General features: G+C 39.5%; 1 protein-coding gene across 1 annotated transcript in view; it reads left to right on the top strand.

Moving 5' to 3' along the window:
- The window catches only part of ofcc1 (orofacial cleft 1 candidate 1), an 89,806-nt gene that overhangs the window by 24,990 nt on the left and 41,507 nt on the right, over nucleotides 1–23,309 (top strand). Inside the window, exons 15-17 of the mRNA XM_056365080.1 lie at nucleotides 5,955–6,046; nucleotides 7,816–7,961; nucleotides 20,780–21,034. Of these exons, the coding sequence (XP_056221055.1) occupies nucleotides 5,955–6,046; nucleotides 7,816–7,961; nucleotides 20,780–21,034 (493 nt within the window). The remainder of the gene's footprint in view (nucleotides 1–5,954; nucleotides 6,047–7,815; nucleotides 7,962–20,779; nucleotides 21,035–23,309) is intronic.

Below are 23,309 nucleotides of genomic sequence, written 5' to 3'. Positions count from 1 at the left end.
TAGACCCAGCTGATAGACTTGTAACACATTTAGATAAAGCTTTTTGATAATACACCTCCACTTCGATATGTAAACAAACCCTCTTTGGTATTGACATGGACAGCTTTATCTAAGCTAATAAAATGACACCATTTTGAATTTTAAGTGTTTCTTTTTTCTTTTATTGTTGTACTGAAAATATGTATTGGCCAAAATTAGCTGTACCACATAACAGTACTCATAATACTGTTATCAAGCTATTTAAAATATTGCGTGAATGGACAGTGGGTACTCTGGCTGACACGTTTAAACTCAGCTGAACTTGACTGTTAGATGTTAAGATGTAAAATAAATACATATGAGAAATATTGGCAGTCTCAGTGCACCTTACATACATACAGGGCAATGCAGTTTCATTCATATAGTGCCTAACGAAGCAAAACTGAATATATTTTGACAAAGGGGGCATAAATTGTTGCATGATTTTGGCATTATATGTGGTGCTTTGATACACTGATTAACTGCACAGTAATGGAATACTCATTATTATTATTATTATTATTATTTATTTATTTATTTATTCATTTTGTTTTTTTGTTGTTTTTTACCTTGGTAGGCATTGCATTGCTAGATAGTACATGTTACATTAAAGAAATGCGTGGACTTCTAAGTTATTCATATAAAGTAGTTTTTGGTATCTTTCCTCTAGTGGTTTTGTAATGTAATCTGATTACCTTTATTTCTTACCATGGAACAGATGATGAACTGATTTGAAATAGGAAATGAACCAATGTGTCGATTACACAGTGGGTTAGTGGTTAGTGTTTCCTCACAGTAAAAGTGGTCTTTCTGTGTGGAGCTTGCATGTTTCCCCTGCATGTGATTTTCCAGTTTCCTCCTACAGTTCGAAGACATAGGTTAGGTTGATTTGAGACTTAGCATTCCCAGTTGTTGATTATATTACAGTGTCTTAGCCCTGTGATTGACTGGTGTTCTTTTGCTTTTTTCAGTGCATGCTGGGATAAGCTCCAATATGATTCTGTGTAATCATCAAATCATCAAATGAGCAGATCACTGATTCTGATGTTGTTGTCCTGCTTATCTGGGTCCAGGGAAGGTCACACAACAATTGTAACCACATCTAAAAGTGGTTAATGACTTATGTTAATAGTTTTTGTATCTACTTACTTGTTTTAAAAACACACTTTTTTTATCTCCCAACTAGTTTCATGTCATCCAGCATCTTGGTCATGGCCAGAAATCAAATACAGACTCATTTGGTATTGATCTACTATAAAGACGACTGGCTAGCGTCTTTGTTATTAATACATCCCCCTTTTTTTCCTTTTCTTTTTTTGGCATGCACAGCTCATCTTTATTTAACAGTCCTCAAAAGTTTCTGGGGTGCTCTGCTTTAAACATCACACAGGCTTTTTAATTACAAATGAGTTGTGACAGGTCTGCTGGGTAGCACCCTGGCCCATTTTAAACATGATGCCGGCTGACAGCTTGGCAGTGTTCTCCCAGCACTGAAACATGTGGAAGAAATTGGTCTTTTACATTTCACAGCTTGTCGCTTCCTCCGCCAGCTGACCTGTGACCCCCCACAGAGATCCTAACGCCCACAAGGGAAGTGTCCCCAACAAACTGACTGCCTTTCCAGAGAGAAAGAGTACGAGGGAGGGAGTCACTCACTATGGGAGATTTATGTTCTGGCAGACAAGGCAAAAAGTACCAGGTTTCTTTAACACACACGGCTGCATACTGCATACACACATGCAGCCAGGTGAAGAGGTTGCTTGAGAAGTGAACCAGATCCGAAGTGAACCAATGGATCAAAAGGTGTCCTGCACAACACCACATCCACAACGTTCCCTAAGACAACCTGACGTTTCTGTCTCATTTGCATACAGATCCATTCTTTTTGCATTACCTCTGGAGTGATTTACGGCGTTTTTCGATGAGGAGATTATGAGAAGGTTGAAGGGACCAATTGGACAGACAACTTTAACCTTGCCAAAAATGGAAATCCAATTCAGTGAGGAAAAGAAGAACAAATTATCCCCTGTTCCTCAGTCCTCCGTCAAGTCTGAGGGTTTCAGGCATTTCCTTTCCATTTCATGCCCTTCTGTTTCTAATGTGCGCTGTGTGGAGATCGCTTTCTCTGTTCATGTGACGGCAGGATTTTTGTCATTACCCATTTGTCTCAGAATCACGACAAGTATATGGAGACCTCTTGTCATTGCGATAACGTACATACAGCTGAGCTTGACAGTAAGACTGGAAGTTTGTATTCCTGAGGCCTTAAATTAATTAATCCCCATTGAAAAATGGCAGAGCGTGGTGAGGTATCTATTACAGAATAAAACCTGACATCCCACTCCAAGATAATAACTGACAGGTTTTGATAAAAAAAATCTGAAGATTACTGTATGTGCTGTTGTGTGGGCATTGATGTTGTGTGTTGGAAGATAATAATTACCTGAGTTGAATCGTCCAAGCATATTGCAGTGTATTTGGATTTTTTTACATGGAGATTAGCTAGAGGCATGCTGGGTTAAGTGACCTTTCACATTAACTAAATGATCCAGTTACATTGGGTTTGTTTGAACCCAAATGACTAATTAGATTAGCATCTTGTTTCATGATTGCATTTTGTGGATCACTGTGGGCATGCAGATGATTCTGCCATACTGTATCACTGCTGCAATTCTCTACTTTTTTTTGTTTATTTATTTTTTTCACAAATACATGGTAACATCCATCCCCTTGAGCACAGATGGTGATTTCGAGGATTCCTCATCTAATGTCTTCTTTGGAGCGGTGCCCTGCACTTTCAGGATGTGATCCCCTCCAGGCCGGTCCCAGTCATCAAGAGTTTCAAACCACAATGTTACATCATACCCTCTCAATCAGTCGCACTCACCAATTAATTCAACAATGTCTGGATTCCGACTGGATGGATTCAACCTTTGAAGCCTGTTTGCAGAGATGCATATGTGAACCCTCACGGTGGGAGTAGTAAACAAGGCAAAAGGACCACACATGGAGGATGAATATGGAGCATATGGGACAAATATGCCCAAAAGTGACAGTTTCTTGCTTCCAAAATGCACTGATAATTTCCAGTTTTTGTGTGATTATACAAGTGCAACTCGTGTGGTTCAGTGAACATGATGACTGTATCATTGAAACTGTAACACAAGATCCTGATGTGGACTCGGGGGTAATCCAAGAGTCACTGACCTTCGATCCCTCTGTAACTTTGGACCAGTCATCAGGCAATTAGAGGCCTAGGTGAGCAAGAACTGCCATCTCAGCCTGGTTGCATCTCACCAGTAACACAGTGATGGGATCTCAACAGTGTTACAGCCTTCAGGCTTTTCTCCTTCCTTGGCCTGTTTTTTGTGAGTAAGCAGGAGAAAAGGATGTGTGGAGCTGTTGAGTTATGCATTTGTGAGGTACACTCCACACTCACTTTGTGTGGAGCTGTTGAGTTATGCATTTGTGAGGTACACTCCACACACACTTTCACATGTACATGTATGCAATATTAATATTTTTGTTTGTATGCCTTTCTGTGTGTGGGTGTGTCAGTCCAGTGTATGCACTGGATGAGTATGTGTGTGTGTCCTGATCTTAACACAGCTCAGAGCACAGGGGATAACAAGGAGTTTGTTGTTGGCCTTGAGTGCCCGGAGAGGCTGGAGTTGTGGCAGCTCCAGCACTCTTAGTTCATGGACGTAGCCCTTAGCTGTCGAAGCTGTCGAAGCTGTCGATGCTGCCTCTGTGCTCATTCTGGTTCCACAGAGGCCTGCCCATTAGCAAGTGGGGCTGGGTGTAATGAGTGTGTGTGTGTGTGTGTGTGTGTGTGTGTGTGTGTGTGTGTGTGTGTGTGTGTGTGTGTGTGTGTGTGTGTGTGTGTGTGTATGTCTGTACAGTCTAAAAAAACATCCTAATCCATGTGGGTCTATGTTAGTTCATGGTTGCTGTTGTTGTTGCTAATATAGGCTGAGATGTATGTGTGTGTATGTCTGTCTGTGTGTGTGTGTGTGTGTGTGTGTGTGTGTGTGCGTGTGTGTGTGTGTGTCTGTGTGTGTATGTGTGTGTAGGTGTGTATGTGTGTGTGTGTGTTTGTGTTTGTATGTGTGTGTGTGTGTGTGTGTGTGTGTGTGTGTGTGTGTGTGTGTGTGTGCGTGTGTTGCAAGGGGTTGCTTTGCTCTCTCTTAGACTGTCTGCATAGAAATGTGCTGAAATGTAATATTGTATATAATATAAAAAATGACAATATAGTATAAGTGCACTTCTAACTAGAATTAAAGTTAACTATTAAAACTATTCACTACAACTTGAATGAAAAAAGGTTGATTTCAGATGTTTTAAAAGTTAGTAATGCAGAATAGGCAAAATCTTATTTCTGGATAAATACAAAACTCCAAAACTGACCAACATCTCACATTTTGTATTTTTGAAACAAATATTGATTGATTTTAATGCTGCATGATATAGTTTTCATGATATAACTCCTTTTGCTTTATATGTACATTTTTTTTGTTTTTTTGAAGCACCTTCAGAGTGTGTGAAAACTATCTAGCCTGAATCTACTTGTCTGAGGTGAGATTATTGGAATCTTAACACTGACATAAAATTGAGTTTACAATTATGTAATGTCAAGAAAATTTATAAATTTAAATTATTTTATACTGAGAATAGAACAAACACTCTACTCAAAATGTTTATGACCAAAGAGGAGGTGTTTAAAAACTACATAAGTGTTAGGTTGAAATCTGATTTCAGAGTCTTAAAATAGTAATGAGCAGTCTTCCTGCCATTTAAGAACATTTTAACTGTCAGAATGATTTCTGATGTGTTGCCTATATTTAAATTATTATTGCTAATATATCTAATCCCACAGCAAGAGAAAAATTATATCATCGCACAGGTTCCCATATGTATCATATAGATGTGACTTGTTCCACAGGGGGAAACAAAGTTTCACACAGTGAGATTTTTACATGTATCAAGCTAAGGTTTACTTAATTACAACCTCCAGGCAACGCAGGAACCCTTTTTTAAATTCTGCGAATGTTAATATGCTAAATAATGCAGATCTCCGACTCTTCAAGCATGAGACACACATCTGGCGGCTTACCATTTAAATTACAGCAAAATAAAAAAAATAGGAGAGAGTGAGTGAGACAGATAAAGAGAAAAAAGAAAAAGAGGGTGAGGATGAAGAAAAAAACTTCCAAAGCAAAGAAGAGTGGGAAAATGTATTACAACCAAATTCAATTTTCGCTTTTTCATCATTTCTTATTGCATACATTAGGTTGTTGTTGGGGCTGGAAAAGTTCAGCTCTGAGATTGTTGGAGACAGAGATGACTGTGCAGTGGGAGCTCTATAAGTTAACACTCCTACTTCTCTCTGTACAAAGACAAAAATTAGCCTTTGTTGCTTTTTGCAAGTCTCCAGATAGTACACCAAAACATCTTCACTACCTGCCTCAGAGTAGAAGAACAAGACAAAAGCAACACTTGCAGTGTGTTCAGAAATGCAAAGAGAATTTTATTTGATTTCATAGTACACTGCGAACAACATGTTATTTAATAGTTATTCTGCTTGAATTGCTCTCTGTTTTTTAAATCTCTACAAATGTGGACTTTTCACTTATTTTAGTTAAATTTTTAATTAATTTTGCATAGCTAAATGTAAACCTTTTGACTTTTAGTGAGGTGAATTAAATTATTTTCACAATTCAGAATGATGATTTATTTCCATTAATGTTTTGTAGATATTTTATCAGTACTCTTGCTACTGTACACTAGTAATCATTTCGACTTTGTGATATAAATATTACTCAGCCACCCCTGAGCCTCACTATGATTACTAGATGGGATTTTGAATGAAAACAAAACATAAACCTTCCCTTGTTTTTCACACTCACTGCACATCACTTCTCTTTTTTGGGATGCAGGGAAGAATTCCTCCTCAGGAGCCATTTCTGGAAACACTGGAGAAAAGGGTGATCCATGCAGGGTGAAAGCAGAGGGTGGGATTCACCACAAGGTAACACTCTGATTCAAGGCTAAGTGTTCCCACCCTTGAAATAACGCTTTCCCTTGCCTTCCCTTTCCGCCCCACACACCTCCCTGGCTTATTATCTAAGATTTGTCAAAATACATTTCACACTAACAGGTATTTTTCAGCCTTCAAAGCCAGTTTTGATCTGCTTGTCAAGCCAAAGCAGCTCAAATTCTGTGAAATCAGCAATGCCAGCAGGCCTCCCTTTTTTTCTCCAAGTCACTCTAAGTACGCCTCTTCCTGTGCTACAGAGGACTTAAGCTAAATTAATCAAAGCCAGCATGTTACCTGCCATACTTTGAAGTGGTAATTGCAAAATTACTCTGTGTGCTGATCTGGCATTGCAGCCTCCCGGTCCGCCCCTGCCATTGTGCCTCTGCTGTGGCCTTTTGTTGTTGTGATGTTTTTGTTGAGGTATTTAGAAGCCTATGAACATCAGGTCCCTGTCTCTCACACACATACACACATCCTCCCTTCCTGCCTTTCTCCTCTGTCCCTCCAAGTCTTCTTACTAACCTCCTTATTCTGATGTACAAGAGGCTCTTCAGGCCACCATTAATCAATGGTGACCTGTTAAATAAATGAGTTTGTTGATATGAGGTTTTATTTCTCTCCAGCCTCTGTGGAGAGTTTTTTTTTTTTTTTCTTCTCCTCTTGGCCCTATCTTTTAAACCTTGCTAACTCTGTCAAATGTCGTAGTGTGGAACCCAGTTGTCTAATGATTAAGTGGAGTGATCTTCAACCTGCCCCAGCCTGGGAGTGCTAGGGATCAGATTTCAACCCTTCAACCTGCAGTGCAGGCCTAATTAAAATGAATTTTCTCCAGGCGACCACTTTGCCCAGAGGGCAGGAATCCAGCTATATACGGAATCTGCTCTTAAGGTATTGCATTAAATTTATTGTGGGGAGACACCGGAGAACATTGTGGTTTATATATCTCAGGCATTTTTTTTTCTCTCTGCTTTCTTTCCCTCTCCTTTCCACCTTTTTATTGTGATCATCACTCTGGAATCCAAGTTTGCTTTGGCAAAGATTGCCCTATGAAAATGGATGGAGCCTTTATGGAGCTCTTCCCATTTACTACTTCTTGTGCCTAGTTTATCTCAGAGGGAGAGACAGAGAAAGAATGAGAAGGATGGAAGAGAGGAAAAGATGAAAAAAAAAAGGAAATGGAGAGAGGTAGAGTGAGACAGGGCTCGAAGAAAGAGAGAGACTGCTAATTCCAACTGTGGATCTCATTAACATACATCAGCGAGTATTTCACAACTTCAAGCAGAAAGGCACTAAGCCCACCCAAGGGCAACACAGGCAAGACTGACAGGGCCAGGGAATGCAAGCCTTTAACATGTTGGCGGCTTAACAAATAATATCTGCTCCCAAGTACCTTGGTGAAATATTTAAAACCCCACTTCCTAACTCCATTTGACTGTGTTTATAACGATGACAGTAAATGACTTCTGTGGAAAAAAAAACCTGTGCCAGCTGCTCAAATATCACATATTCAACACCACCGTCACTGTACACACATTTCCCAAACGAACTCAGCTTGAATGATGGCATGCCGTATGCGATTTTACTATCATTCTTGCCTCTTGTCAATTGAGGCGCGGTTGAGATATAGGAGAGGCTCCAAAGTGCCACGCACACTGTCACTGTCACCGTGTGCATCCCCCAAGATAAATTCAGAGGCCTGTTTCCTGCTTTGATTACAAATGACATCCGTATGTGATCTCCCCGATTTCTGCTCCTCACAGAAGAAGCCAATCAAGAAGACAAATAGCTGCGGCCTCAGCATGAGCAGCAGCAGCGCACTGCCTCGGCAGGCAGACAAACAGAAGATGCAGCCTTCAATGGAGAACCTCTCCACGGAGGAGCTGGAGGAGTATACATTTTCCCTACAGTAAGTCTCACCACTCATTATCCTGCCTCAGCCTCGCAAAATTCAGACGTGAAAAAAAAAAAAAAAGAAAAGAAAAACTATGGGTGACAACTGGTTACTGTGCGTCACAGACAACAGACAGTGATGTGCATGGCCTCAACCAGACAGATGCTGACAACAAAATGTGCCTAGAACACGTCGTGTACAGATGTAGATACAGTAGTCACAATGTCTTCAGGGGAAATCCTGAGTTTGCACCTGACATAAATTTAATCTTAAGTAGGATAGTGTTAATTTGTTAAAATACAAAAAGTCAGAAGCAAAGTTTCCAAAACCTCATGTCTAATCTGTCCTAGAAAATGGGAAAGCATGCTTTGTGAAAATGTGAGAAAGAAGGTAAATTATTTCGAACAAAAACAAAAGATTTTCTAGATTGCATTCTAAATAATGCCACTGCCTCCTTTTTGTCCCTTGATCTGCATTTGAATTAAATCTGATTGAAATGTCCAGGTAAAAAAAAAAAGAGAATTCTAAGTTAAATTTTCATTTTGTGGTTTACAGTTTTAAGAGAAAATAATCAGTCTTATTCAAACTAATTTGGTTTATAACAATATTGCATATGACGCCAACACAAACATTGCTTAACCCAGTGTGTCACTGTGGTTTAGCTGTTCCTTACTACTCTGACCAACAAAATGCAACAAAGGAGGTATGTTAAAAAAAAAAACTCTTTATAATGGCTTACAGCATTTGATTTTAATGAGAAAACGGGGATGTATGAAATATAATCAAAGCAGAAAGCACAAAATTCCAAATATTCGGCCAACAAACTTGTTAAAAGCAGCAAGGTGCAGCACTGTCTGCCCCGTGGAGCATCAAAATAGGCTGAGAGCAAAATTGCTTATTTCAATGAAAAAAGTCACAGGTATTTGTTTTTATTTGCACATCAACTAAATGAAGGGGAGGGGATTGCCCCACACAATACTACACTTGGGGCGGGTGTGTGTGTGTGTGGGGTGGGGGGCTGGGGAATAGAGAGAGGGAGTCTATGTGTGTGAGACAGACAGAAAGAGAGGTCTCCCTGAAGACTTAAAAGAACCCATGTTTCCTCATTTCTGGGAGTTGGTAATTTATAGCTGCTGGTCACATATTAAACAAGATCAGAGACTACTCCCTGACATCTTCTGTACATACTTGGGGAATTCAAATGATTACCAGCGTATCCTGCCAATAAATGACGACACAGGGACTATCTTGAGGGAGAGTGAATACAAAACGAACACAAAACCTATGTAGGCTGCGCAGAAAGAGACACAATTAAATGGTTTTCACGATTATTCATAGTGCTGCTTTTTACCTCTGAGCAGTCGCCGGGTTCTGTGAGATGAGACATTCTGTCAGTTATAGGTAAGGATTGTATTGAGTTGGAGCCCTGGCTCTTCCCTGATGACCATTGAAGGTGCCGCTGCTATTGATTTCATCTTTACAAGTGCACACATAGCAGTATCTCTGAGTTATAGGCTGTTTTTTTACCCTCACCTAATCAGAAAAAATTATTTGAAAGATACAGTGCCCTTTTTGGCTTTCACAATTAAGTTAAAGACAGTCTTGAAGTCATACCCTCACCGTCTATCCCGCTGTTTGACTTATTCTGGGCTTCTCTACATTACCTGAGGACTGACAGAGATGCAGACAAAGGGGATTGTTTACATTTTATTTTTATTATTTGCAGTCATTGATGTCATCTCCATCTCCTCTTCTGGCATTTTCAGAGTTGTGTTTGTATCCCTGGGTGTGTGTTTCCATGCAACCTCGCATGTGTGTTTGTGTTTATGTAGGGATCATGTCTTGACTGTGTGTGTGCATAATGTGTGCGCACATGTGTCTGTGTATACAAGTACTTTCTGTGGGATGACTATTCATACTGCAGTGATTGGGGGATATTACTGCCATCTATTGAGCCATAAGAGACTGAGCTCACTCAGATTTTTATAGACCGACACAAATGTGCAATATCAGATGCTCATGCATTATTAAGCAAATACATAGAAACCATAAGATTCAGTTAGGACAGTCAGAGAATCAAACGAAAGCTTTAACACAATGCATTAATTTCCAGCATGTCACAGTTAGGTGCACTTTATTCACCAAGAAAAATAAATGCACAGGAATGCATTGAAAAGAGGTAGGCTTTTGTACAGAGCTCCACATTATTTACTCATAAAAACAATAAATGTTACTCTCCACACAGTGCATACATTACACGCTGTGGAAGAAGACATGATGTCCAAGTGTGTGACAACTTAATGTTAAGAACTTAGTTGTCTAAAAATAAAATAATATTGTTTGAGCGTTGGCCACAATTGATTTATAATGGAGATGTCAGTCGCACAAAAGTTAGTGCAATGCATAATCATATATGTATCACCAATAACTTCTATTTTTCAAAAACGAAAAGATGATTGCGTCAGTTATTCAAACCAGGAGTAAAAATGAAAAAAAAATTACTTCTTGTAGTGTTTAAAGTATTGTTCAGGAGTTTTGAATACACAGGATTTTATTTGTAAATAATACTTAATATTTAAGGTTTTTTATTTTGACAGGGCCAGTTGACTCTGTTTTTTATTTTATTTAATTTGTATTTAATTTTTACTTCATTGTTCTTGTTGATAGCCTCAAAAGAACATTTACCCCCCTAAGAAAGAAAGAAAAAGAGTACATGGTATATGGTATCATAATAACTGTAAACCATAAATTACAATTTCAAAGACAACACAAGTACCTTTTACTGCAGGTATTGACAACTGTGAATCAATTCAATGAAAAAGACCATGGAAACAAGCCAGGAATGATTCTTCTTCTTTTTTGTAGCGTTCCTTTGCTGCTGCTGTCTGTTTGAACATGCATGAAAGACTCTTGCCGACCTTCCAGCTTATTTGATGTCTGTGTAATCTTAATCACCTTTTTTTCTCACAGAATAGCAGTGAGCAAAATCAAAGCACTTGATTCAATACGGTTGTTGTAATTTGATAGGGCCAATTTAATGCTTTCGGATGGTGTGGCATCAACTTCTAGCAAAGGTAAACACACTCAGACTGAATTCATTTTATACTAAAGAGGTTACTTTACACTAAGCACAGTAATAAGTAACTGTTGATAATGTTTAACATTTAAGTTTAGGAAAAAAAATCACCTACATCCTAACAAATTATCTATAGTTGTTTTTAGGAAAACAGCTCATCATATACTCACATACTGTTTTTGTTTTTCATGCATCCATGATTATTGTCAATTAGCCTTAGCATTGTGTTGCGTCAATTTCACTTAAGTATTTTTTTTCCTCTCCTTTTTAGGAGAGAAACCTGTTTTAATCAAAGTCATTCTCAAATAGCAATTAGATCTAATTAGTCCAATTATCAAGATTCTAATTACATTGAAATATACCCCCTTAATCTCATATCAATTATAGTATGTGTGACTTGTCCTGATCAGGAGACATGAAGAGAGTAACAGAGACTAGTAAAGACAAAGCTGTGTAGGAGGTAGAAGAGAAGAGCACATTCATCCTCCGGAGGCCAAATGACTGCAGAACTGATTCCATCTGTCCCCAAAGCTTTTACTCCAAAAGACAGTGGCCATTTGGGGATAAATGTCACTTAACCTTTATACATTTGTTTCATATTCAGAACTATTTTGTTACTGATTATGATGTTATGATTAGTTACATCCTAGTTTTCTGTTTCAATTAGATGAGTGATTAGTCAAAATAAATACAGTTTCAGCATCCAGGTTCATAGCTAGTTAACAACACCATTAAGTCTGAGTTAAAGCTGCAGAAGCAATTGGAAAGTATTATCACCTGTACTGGACTCAGGCCCAACCACTGGCTGCGCATTCACTCACATGCCAACATGCGGTCTGTAGAACAAACACACACACAAACAAGCACAGACCTGCACTATGTTACTATAGTGGTGCAGTATGGCAGTGTAGGTACACTGATGCAAAACACACGCACATACACACACCATGCACATACGCCCGTTCTTGCTGTGGAGTCAGAGGGAACACACTGACCTAATTTCCCTCAGTTAGCTCGCCTCGTTGGGGACCAATGTTCATCTGCACCCATTTCCCCAACCAAGCCTATCAGAGCACTCACTGACTATGTGTCTCTGTCTGTCTGTCTTTCTGTGCCCTCTATCTGTTTCTTTCTGTATACATGCTCGAGTGTAAGATTAGCAGTAAAATATACAGTTACAGTGTTCAAGGCTGCTCATAAGCACTGATCTATGGTGCTAATTACACAAGATCTTGTGCATGTAGCATTGATACCATGCACCCTGCAGTGTCATTACTTTGCTAAAGAAGAACCATGCACTATCATGGAGATAAAGCGGGATTGGACTGCAGAAAAAAAAGTGAGAGAAAAAGAGAAAACCACCTGAAATAACAGCTAGTTCCCGGCTGTCAATCCCCTGTATACTGCAGCTCCCAATCACAACTCAGTGCAAGGGTCAATCAATTCTGATGTAATGCTGGTAGGAGAGGTGGGTGGAGATGGCGATGCTGGTCAACCCTGGGTCTCTAGTGCTTTCCAGGGCTCTTTCCTGTTTTGAGGGAGCAGGAATGTGTCTGCACGTATGCATGCACAAATGCGTGCATGTGTGAAAGAGGGGCCCCTGGGTACTGCAACCGAGTGCACATGTTAGGGTTTTGTGCCGGATCACTTCGGATCTCACAGACACACGCATACACAATCAATGTGTTGCTTCCTTTATGGAAATCAGAGCTGTCAGCTCCCTGACAGGCTAACATTGCAATATGACTGGTTAATCTGCTGTGATGTGGTTGTCAGTCAGAGCTGACTGTGGTCCCATTGGTGGTCTGGGTCAAATGAATGTGTTTCCCACCCTTATGTGTTGTATGAGAGAGAGGGAGGGGGTTGGTGTTCAGATAGAGAAAAAAACATGTGTGAAAGCATATGTGTGATTGTATGTTATTTGTCCATGTGTGATTGTGTGTGTGTGTGTGTGTGCGTGCGTGCGTGCGTGCGTGCGTGCGTGCGTGCGTGAGTGCGTGTGTGTGTCTGTGTGTGTGTGTGTGTGTGTACGTGCGTGTGTGTGTGCATGTGTGCAAAAGAGGGAGAGCTAGGCCAGAGGTGATGCTTCCCTCACACTCTTCCCTTTTCATCTCTAGTCATTCTGATGTGAACATCTAAAAAAGATGGCAAAAGTCAACAAACAACTCCCAAAGAATTTAAAAGTGGATTTTTACTTGCAGATACATGTTAGCTAATGCAGTGTAGTACAAACATTCACTAATGCCCTGTGACCAGTGAAAATAAATATGAACTTTTAGGAAAACATTATTTACAGTCAGGTATAATAATATTATTGGCAAATTGTAGATGTCTATGTAATCAGCATTTGTTTGATATCTTTGTATAGGACATGAGTATGATGTTACGAGCACCGTGTTTTTATTATTGTAACCATGATGACAAAGGTTATTTTTAACCCAAACCATGATCTGCTGGTACGCTCCTTTGGGTCAGATCTGAGGGTTGGGACAAGAGACCTATATGGTGATTTAAGTTGCAGGACTTGTTGAATATGTTTGACAACGCAAACCCATAGTTCAATCATAATGTTTTTCCAAGTCTCATAAGAAATACTGTCTCATCAAGATTTGATCCAGTGATATAAGCTGGTTTTTATGGACATTTGGAGCAATACAGGAAACAAGTGTTACTGCAGCATTATAAAACATTCAGAATATGCTCATGATACATATTGCCTATGAGAAAAAAGCTTAAGAAACAAGGTGAACAGTGTGGTTTTTGAAAGAAAGAGAGAACATGACAAGTGAGTCTGGCCACATCATGTGAAAACAACTATTTTAAGAGGCCTGGTAGAGGAAAATGAAGAGAGATCAAAACTATAGATGTCAGGTCTGCTCTGCCACACTGGTTGTCTTTTTTTCCTGCTTTTTTTTTGTCCACCATTCACTTAATTGCTCTCTACGTACACACATACATATAACACACAGTTAGTCACTCTAGCTCATAATTATTCCCTCTCTCTCTCACTCTCACTCCCTCCTGTTAATTCTGTCTTCATCTCACTTTCTCTGCCTCTAATTTTCTCCATCTTTCTCTCTCCATCCTTTCCTCATTCTCCCTGTGTCTCTATCTCTCTGGTGACAATGTCCTGCAGTTATGAGGCAAGGTCAGAGAAGTGAAATCCATTTAAATACTGATGCAACTCTCTGGAGGCCCATGCTCAGCCTCTGCAGCACTCCTCCCTGTGCACCTCACCCATATTGATGAATAGATAGATTTCCTTAGAACATTTATTATTTGTCCTGCATTAATCATTCATTGCATTACAAATTTACGTGCACTGTGTTTTGTGTATTTTCTCAATGCCCTGATAAAAGTTTATAGCAAGAAAAACAACCTGTTCTTTATTGTTACGAACTATAGTGGTAGTTATAGTAACTGTTTGTGTAATGAGTGCCTAGGAAGCCCCTGTGTGTTTGCTGATCCCAGGTGCATCTGCATTTGAAATGTTTCCACCCTGGTTTATGGTGCACCAAGGGTCTATGTTTTAATCCTCTCTTGGTCTAAGTCAGGCGCTCCATAAAAACACCACATGTTGCACGGCAGTGAACAGCTACCTCATTTGTGCATCTAAACTATTCCAAGGTGTGTGAGGAGGCCAAATCACATTTTTGCAGGAGGGATTTGTTTGGCCAGTGCAAAACTGGACTCTCACTCATCAAGAGAGTGTTCTTGAATGGTCCTTTGGCTTAATAGGAATGCCACTGAACAAAGAATATTAGGGAAAATTTTCATTCATAGCCATGTTAGTGGTGTAATATGAGAATGACCAAGTCTTTGAGTGTCATCTCTGCCATTATATTGGGAATATGCTGTTGGTAAGAAGCAAGATGGGATCAGCTTTTTACTACACAACTGAATTTTTTTCATATGTTTATTGTTTGTTCACTTTCTTGCTGAGGGTTTGATTCAAAAATCAATACCACACTCCTATCTGTGCTGTAAATGTGAAACTACACCCAGCAGCTGGTTAACTTAGCTTGAAGACAGACTGGAAACAGCTAGTCTACCTCACTCCAGAACTAAAAAAAATCCTCCTACTCACACCTCCAGCACTCACAAATCAAGTTTGTTTAATATCCATGGGAAAAAAAAGCATAACTAGAAACCATGGGATCACACTAGCATAACATGTTAATGATTTGTACTGAGTAGTTATTACTACATTATTACACGACTACTCAGTTGTTAATACTACATTATTACTTGAGTATGCAGTAGTTATTACTACATTATTACATAGAATGTAGCAGTAATTATTACATTACTACATGAGTACTCAGTAGTTTTTACTACATTATTATATAAGTGGAAGTTCCAGTTACAGTAGATGTCTCTAGGAGCATATTTTGCCATGATTGTATTAGTGTTAACAAAGATACTGACCATTTTCATGGTCATTATCTTAGAATGCCGTCTTCCAGAATTCATAACCCTAACTAGGATATTTGGTTACCTACATGAAACACACCACATAAAATTTCCCACATCCTACTTACTTACTTACAACTGTAATGCAGATGTTTTTTTTTCTTACTAATCTTCAGCTGGCTATATAATCATTAATTAATTTGTATCCGATTGTGATTATGTGCAAGCATCGTATCTCACACACAACTAGCTGATCAACAACACTTGTGGCCTTTTCCATGGCTCTCTTATGCTTGCCTGTATGTGAGAGCCTCTCTTGCATTGTAAAAATGAGCAGCCAACTATTAGTCAAACATGGATTCCTAATTAAGTGGAACATATTTTTTCACTGCTTTGATTATGCTCTCCTCCACTCCCTGTCAGCAAATAATTCTGATAATTTGGTTGTGCATCGTTATGCTATTTTAATTACAAGATGATGGACTCCAGTTCTGCAGCTGAGTCACAATTCCGTAATTCTCTTTTAACTACACCCCAAATACCTGCCACGGTGCTCCCATATTGACAATGAAACTCATTTATGTGTATTCTTGCTTTGCCAGGATCTCTGTGAAAAATTGTGCTTATAAAGCCCCCAAATGGTAACGTGATTGTTCTTGGAACAAATATAATTGTGAAAAACTAAGAGATGCGAGAGTGAGAGTGAAAGAGAGAGCACAATAAGTTAAATCTGAGGCAAATTTTTGTCTTTTTTGTGATTTCAGTACAAATAAAACTTAGATTAAAGTAAAACAAGATTATATAAAAATGACTTAATTATCTTAAAGCCTTGCAGGCATAAAGTGCTGCTCTGTTCAACTTGTTTTATGCATGCACATTCGAGATGCTTTGGAAATTGATACCAGCTCAGTAACCACTGATTATCATTTAATACATCTTGTGGGAGCAGGTTTCTCAGTGATTTCCACTTTTTGAGGTTTCATGGTTTCCTGCATTATATTTGCCCCACATGTGCAAAGCCCTGCTTATTGTGTAAGTATGTGTGCTTCTGTGTAAATGCAATAGGTAGGCAGTTAAAGCTTAATCTTTCTACTGTGGGAATGGCTGTAGCATATGTAAAAAAGGTAAACTTGGATTAGTACACATACAAACTCTGCAACACAGTTAATATACACATGCATTGTCCTTATACAGGAACTTGAATACTGTATATCATGTCTGTACATGTATGAAAATACACACACACAAACAATCATTGAGTGCATTGAATGTGAATTTATTGTGTAAACACAAATATTCACAACAGGAACAATTCTCGACATTAGAAATGGTAAACTATTGGATTTGGTAATTGTGAACAGCTCCATAAAGGTCATTCACTGTGTGCATGTAAGCACAGCTGTGTGTTTATGTGTTTGTGTATTGGATTATTGCAGTGCATCTCATTGCTTTGACAAAGGCATCATCATAAAGTGCTTCACTGGCTAAGCTGTTACCGGCTGTTGATTGAACCTATAGGTTATTCATGCAAATATAAGACCTCTCCTCACGTCTTAAAATTGTTTCCTGGTTAGTGCATATGTCATTATGTCAGTGGTATGCCATGTTGCTGTCACATTAACACAAACCCCCAGTCTTTTACACAGTAAAACTAAACTCACATGCAAAATCTCTGCTGTGATTTAAGTAATGACTTACAGTTGACTGTATAATAAGTAGCATCTTCCAAGACAGCAAATGCTGCTAACTAAAGAAACAGTAAAATGTCTGTGTTCTGTTAGTTGTACAATGAAGTAAGAAAACTTGGTACTACAGCAATAGAAGGATATTTTGCTCATGATGTTTATTTTTGATTTGCATTACACACTCTTAATAAGCTTGAAAATAACTTCCCTTTTTCTGTTAGAACAGGGCATATTTTTTTAAATGTTCACACATGTACATTTGTTTAGGAGCTGCAAACTAAGTTTCACATTAAGTTTTTTTTTTCCCCACCATGCCTGAATAACAGCCCAGAAAAGAAAAGATTGTATAACCCACAGAAGACAGATGACAAATACGGCACGATCCAAAACAAATGCATTATCAGCATTCTTCAAAACTGAAATGTAAACGAAGATTGTGGTATCTTCAGTCTTATCTCTTGACACCTAAGATAATCACACTTGCATAATCACCACAACGCTGTGCATCTGGGCCACTAAGAAAACAATCACATTATCTGTCAATCTTTTAAGTCTATTTTCACACTGCATTTTTTGCTTTCTGTATTTCCCCAACAGCAAACCATTCTTCGACTATGTGGGAAAAGATGTGTGGTTTTGGAACATTTATAAACAATGCCGGTGGCCCAAATAAGAGAGTGACAGAAAATAATCCTCTAAATAAAGGGATAAGTCCAATACTTTAAGTGGCCTTAGACTGGAGGGTTTAAGCCATCAGGGCCATGCAAAGGATTCTGAGGGTTACCTTCACTCTCCTCAGCCTGGGAGCCTTCTCACCATAAATCTGCTATTTAAAATGTAACACCCCACTGTACTCCTCGCCCTGTCCCTCCATCTCTCATTACCCATGCCGTCTTAAAGGTTTAATACTCATCTGTACTTGCTTTTCACTTGGTGCTATTTTTAAAAGCTCAGCTCCCATTTGTTGTCATGGAGTACAACATTTAAGGACGGTCAGGGAAAACCAGTTCCAGTAGATGGTTCTTGTTCCAGTGGTTGACAGATACACGCTAGTTAAATCTGATTTACAGGTCTTGGCACACTTTGGTAAGGTTTAGAGAGGATGATGAGTCCTTTTGCAATGTGCTTTGATGACATAGGAATGAACAACAAACATATCAGACTTAAGATAATAAGGAAACAGCTTCTGGCCTGGATTTCACAGAATCATATAAACTGCAATTAAAATATAGTATTATGTGCCAATGCATGCCTGTTGAAATGGTTAGTTTCATCTCTGGGTCGCTACGCCACATGCTATCAGTCGTTCAAGGAACAAGCTGTGATATTGGAATGAAACATCCTTCTTTCCTGCAAAGCCCACACCTCCACCCCCCGTCTTTCCCTCATTTTCTGTATTGTACTTTTGTAATTGGAGGTGCCATAATGAAATCAATTCAGTGGTGATAACAGATTTCACATCATGTTACCAGTTTACTTTGGAAGAGGCCACCACATAAAGATAAAAATATTCCTCTTTCATGCATCATCAATATCTTCATTATATGAGAGATGGGCGTCAGGTTGCATTTGCTATTTTCTTTTAATGCCACTTGACAGGGTAGCATCTTGCCTGTGTCTGTGACACACTGCGTTTTTGTCTATTCTATAATTCCACTTTTGCAGACATGCGGAAAGCAGTTTCATACCACATGATACATCAAGTCGTGATAAAGCTTGGAACAGAATGGATGTGCCTTTCTCACAATTATAATAGAGAAGCAAACACATTTAGTTGTACATTATCATCTTTCTGATTCTGTTACACTTCGCTATCTTTTTTAAACTCACACTTGCCAGATACATTTTTCAACATCACAGCAAAATTAGTATTTTTGTTGCAATAACCTGAAAAACTGATATATCTATTTTAAAATAATATTTTTTTTTTCAAATATCAGTCTTAAGAGTCATATGTGGCTTCTTTGTGTTGTTTATTCTGAAGACTCAGGGCAGTGATTTTAAAGTCATCTTTATTGCCAGTCACATTGATTCATATGGAGGCTGTGGCTGTGTTTGTGCTTTTACCATATACAGCTCTTCTAAAGTAACAGTAATGGCACACAAAAAACAATAGCAAAACAATGCCTTCAGATGATTTAATGTGTAAAGAGAAAGCAATAGATTCAGTGTGATTCTCTTTATATCCCTATTGCTTATATTATCTTGTATTTCTCACTGACTTCATATAGAAAATATACAGTACACATGCTTTTGAAACATGCTGTAGTTTAAAATCTCAACCACAGAACTGACCAGTAACAGACTTTTATCATTTATTTAGACGTTTATCTTCTCTGCCTAAGTTTATTTCAGCCAAACTATGAATGTTTACCAAGTTAAACTGTTGCCTGAGCATTTTCTGAATGAATCCTGAGTTCTCCCATGTGCTACACCCTAAACTACCATGTGCATTCACTAAGAAACTTGGTAATGTTGTAATAATTTAACACTTCAGAATCTGTGCCCACCTCACAGGGAGAGCAAATATAATTGTCTTGTTTTAAATGCAAGTGTTCGTATTTCAGCAGCAACACAAGCAGGGAAGAAAATGCAATGCTGCGTTTTGATCTAAGTCTAGCCTAATTATTTGTAGAGGAGAAGAAAGCAATACAACTGATTCTGTTTTTTTTCTCATTTTTTTGTCTTTAGGCAGTGTACCATTTTCCCTAGATACACACTACAAAGTGAATTCCAACTGTGCTCTGGGACACAGTGGTAAGACACAGGGATGTCCACAGGCAAAGGCCTGAAGTCACACTCTGTGATACTAACCATAGCTCTACAGTATACACCTATTTTAGCCTTGGTCTAATTACTGTCAGGTGAAGGATAGGGGGGTCACCAGTGTCAGCTTGTGTTGACATGTGCAAGCTATAATACATGTAGGTCTATGCATGTTGTAACTGTACACACTAATTTACCTCACATATTGCATAACACTGTACAGTAATGTATGTAGTATGGAACAAGTTTTTTTTAGGATATTACAATTTCTTCCCAGTCTCCTCTCCTCTCCTCTGCTCTCCTCTCGTCTTCTCTCCTCTCGTCTTGCCTCCACTGCTCCATCTGTGCCCTCTATATGAAAGGGAATAGTTGAGTAGGCCTGACAAAGGGCGGCACAGAAGAGGCAGAGGTGCTGAGGGAAGCCAAGCACTGCTGGAAGGGATTCCTATCTGTGTGTGCATGCGTGTGTGTGTGTGTGTGTGTGTGTATGTGTATTTGTGTACATGTGTGAATGTGTGTCATTTGAATACTACATTTCCCTACCTTTAATGTTTACTGCACACATCTGACTCTGGTAAAAATGCATTTGAATACTATATGTGATACAAAGAAAAGGTATTTGCACTGTAAATCAAAAAATTAAGTCATTTCATCTAGTGTGGTAACCCACTGTAGCCTAATATATGTACTGAGGTGTACTTAATGCCATCAACAATAATGAATTACCTAATTTACTGACACTGTCACCTATGTGCAGGATCTGTTTATTCATCCTGTGTTCAAGCCATCTAACTGAAATTGTAATGTATCTATTTCAATAATATTATTATTAGGAGAAAAGAAAAAGTAAAAGAAAAGCTTCAAGTTGTTATGTATGGTGTGTCTAAAAACAGATCAACACTGACAGGACCTGGTTCCTGCCCCTCACGCTTGTCCGACCATGCACGTCTGGCCCTGCACATGCTGCCATCCGACCTGGGCCTGCCGTTGCTGGGGCAACAACAACAGCCGCATAATAGCTGGCGTGGCTCTGTTCGGCAGCTCGGCCTCATTATGCTGCTGATGGCTTTGATGTGGTTTGTGAGGCTCTACCTGCATTACTGCAGCCAGTGGCTCTACCTCCAGGCCATAGCAGTTCCTGTCAACAAGTGAGTTTGCTTCCTTTGATATCGCCCTGCACGGACATACACACACACACACACACACACACACACACACACACACACATAGGTATGATGGGGGGAATACATGGATACACATGCACACACACACAGCAGAATTACATAGACACTTTTTGAGCATGCACATTGCTGCTGACATAAATCCCTTCACATGGAGGACAGATACATACAGTACACAGATTACTGAAGCGCATAGGAAAATCGCAAATGTACCCACAACTCAATAGACAGGCATGCAAGCTCAGAAACACACATGCAAAGTATAGTTGTGGTGAAATGGGACGTGGAGGGGGTAAGGAGCAGAGGAGAGAATGAGGAAGTGAAGTGTGTCCGAGTGTGTGTTGGCAAACACACGCACACACACATACACACACACACACACACGCACACACACACACACACACACACACACACACACACACACACACACACAGACTGGATACGCCCAAATCATCGGTTTGGAATCCCCCCATTAACATTTTAACAAGACTCACTCAATATTAAACAAAACCATTGTTGGAGGAGTTTGTTCATTTCACCACACCGCCCAAGTCCCAAAAGGCTACATTATTTGGAAGGAATTTATTGTTATTTTTTGGTACACAGCATTGATAATAAATGGCAATAAAATACCACAGAATTGTTAAATCACACTGCAACATAGCATATGGTGCTGATTTAATTCATCACTATAAAAGGAGCTGGCTGCAAACATGCATAGAGGCAGGTTTTTATTACAATAACATGTGGGGTGCAAACATCACACATTAAATCATGGAAAGTGATAGAGGAAGGCAGACAGAAAAAATGTGGCTAAATGAAAAAAATGCACTGAGGGGGCGGAGAGGAGGTGAAAAAACGAAAATATGAAAACAGAGGGGGTCAACGTCAGATGACAACTTCCACATGTCCGAATCTGCTGCTCTCCCTCCAAGCATTTCTCTCTCCACGCAATGTCCAGAGCTGGTGGTGCCCGGTGACAGAAAGAGAGAGACCAAGTGACAGTTAGAGTCACTTTCGTGATGGCAGGCCTCCCTCCCCTCTTGTTTCTATTTCACTCTCCTATTTAGTCCTCTCTAACTCAGTCTCTCTTTGCCTCCTCCTTCCCATAATCCACCCTTGGATTTTAGCAGACAGCATAGTGTGCCCAGGAGCAACAAAGTCTCTGGCCCCATGGCCCCCTCCTTCCATAACCTATATGAGCAATGTTTTTTTCCCTTCGTGGTTTTTTTACATTTTTTTTTTTCAAGTAAAAGTATTGTAGTCTTGTGTTCAAAATTATAACTTAATTGTTGTTGTCTGCACTGACTAGCACAAATGGCTACATTTATGTCCATTGTCAGAGGACACAAGAGCTGAGTGGATAACATTTATTTTTGATTGAAACTTTCCACCTACAGTTAGCTAAAATATTTACATTATCTACAATGTTTTCAAAAGGTATCATACACATACTTTGAGTCACTGAATAAACATATTAAAGCATAAATATGTCTGACAGTAAAGACTTATCAAGTGGAAAGATTGTGAAATATGGACACAGTACAGCCCCCACAGTAGCTATGGATAGTTTGTACTGAGCAGTCTTTTAAAGAACATGAGCAAGTTATTTTGTAACTGTAACTGCCTCCCAGTTGGCTACGTAAATCTACTAAATGTCCGTCTGCTTCTTAGTCAGTAATGTAGCATATAGCTTGCAAGCTTCCAGTCTACATCCCAGTCAGCTTGCCTCCCAGTTGGCTAGTCTCTGACCTGCTAGCCTCTAGCCAGCCTCCCAGTCAGCTAGCCTCTGGTCTGCTAGCCTGCAGCCAGCCTCTCAGTTGGCTAGACCTCAGCCAATGAGCTTCCAATGCTACCCACCAGCATGCTGGCCTGCAGCCTGCAGTCCAGCTTCCTGTTTGATCCAGACACTGGAGACATTGAGCACTCCTCTTTCTTGGGGACTTGTCTAGCTTTTCCTGAAAGGTATCTAGAGCTAGCAGAAACATCGATCCTTCGAGCTGCCCAGCAGCACAGAGACTCAGCTGCCCAGCTCTACAGAGCCCACACTGTCCAAAAGTCTCCGCTATCCAGTAATCCTGCTGATATCTTTTCTGTTCCTCAGTCGGCGGTCCACCTGACACCAACTCCAAATCTGCTGTCATCAGTTCCTTCTGACACACTGCCTGACTTCTCAGATCCTCATTTGGTTGTCTTTGCTGAGACTCAGCCAGATGTCCAGCTGCCTGCCTTCTGCCCTGCA

Source organism: Seriola aureovittata, chromosome 20 (genome assembly GCF_021018895.1).
Source record: "Seriola aureovittata isolate HTS-2021-v1 ecotype China chromosome 20, ASM2101889v1, whole genome shotgun sequence".
Taxonomy (NCBI): Eukaryota; Metazoa; Chordata; class Actinopteri; order Carangiformes; family Carangidae; genus Seriola; species Seriola aureovittata.
This window is presented reverse-complemented; position numbering and strand designations above follow the sequence as displayed.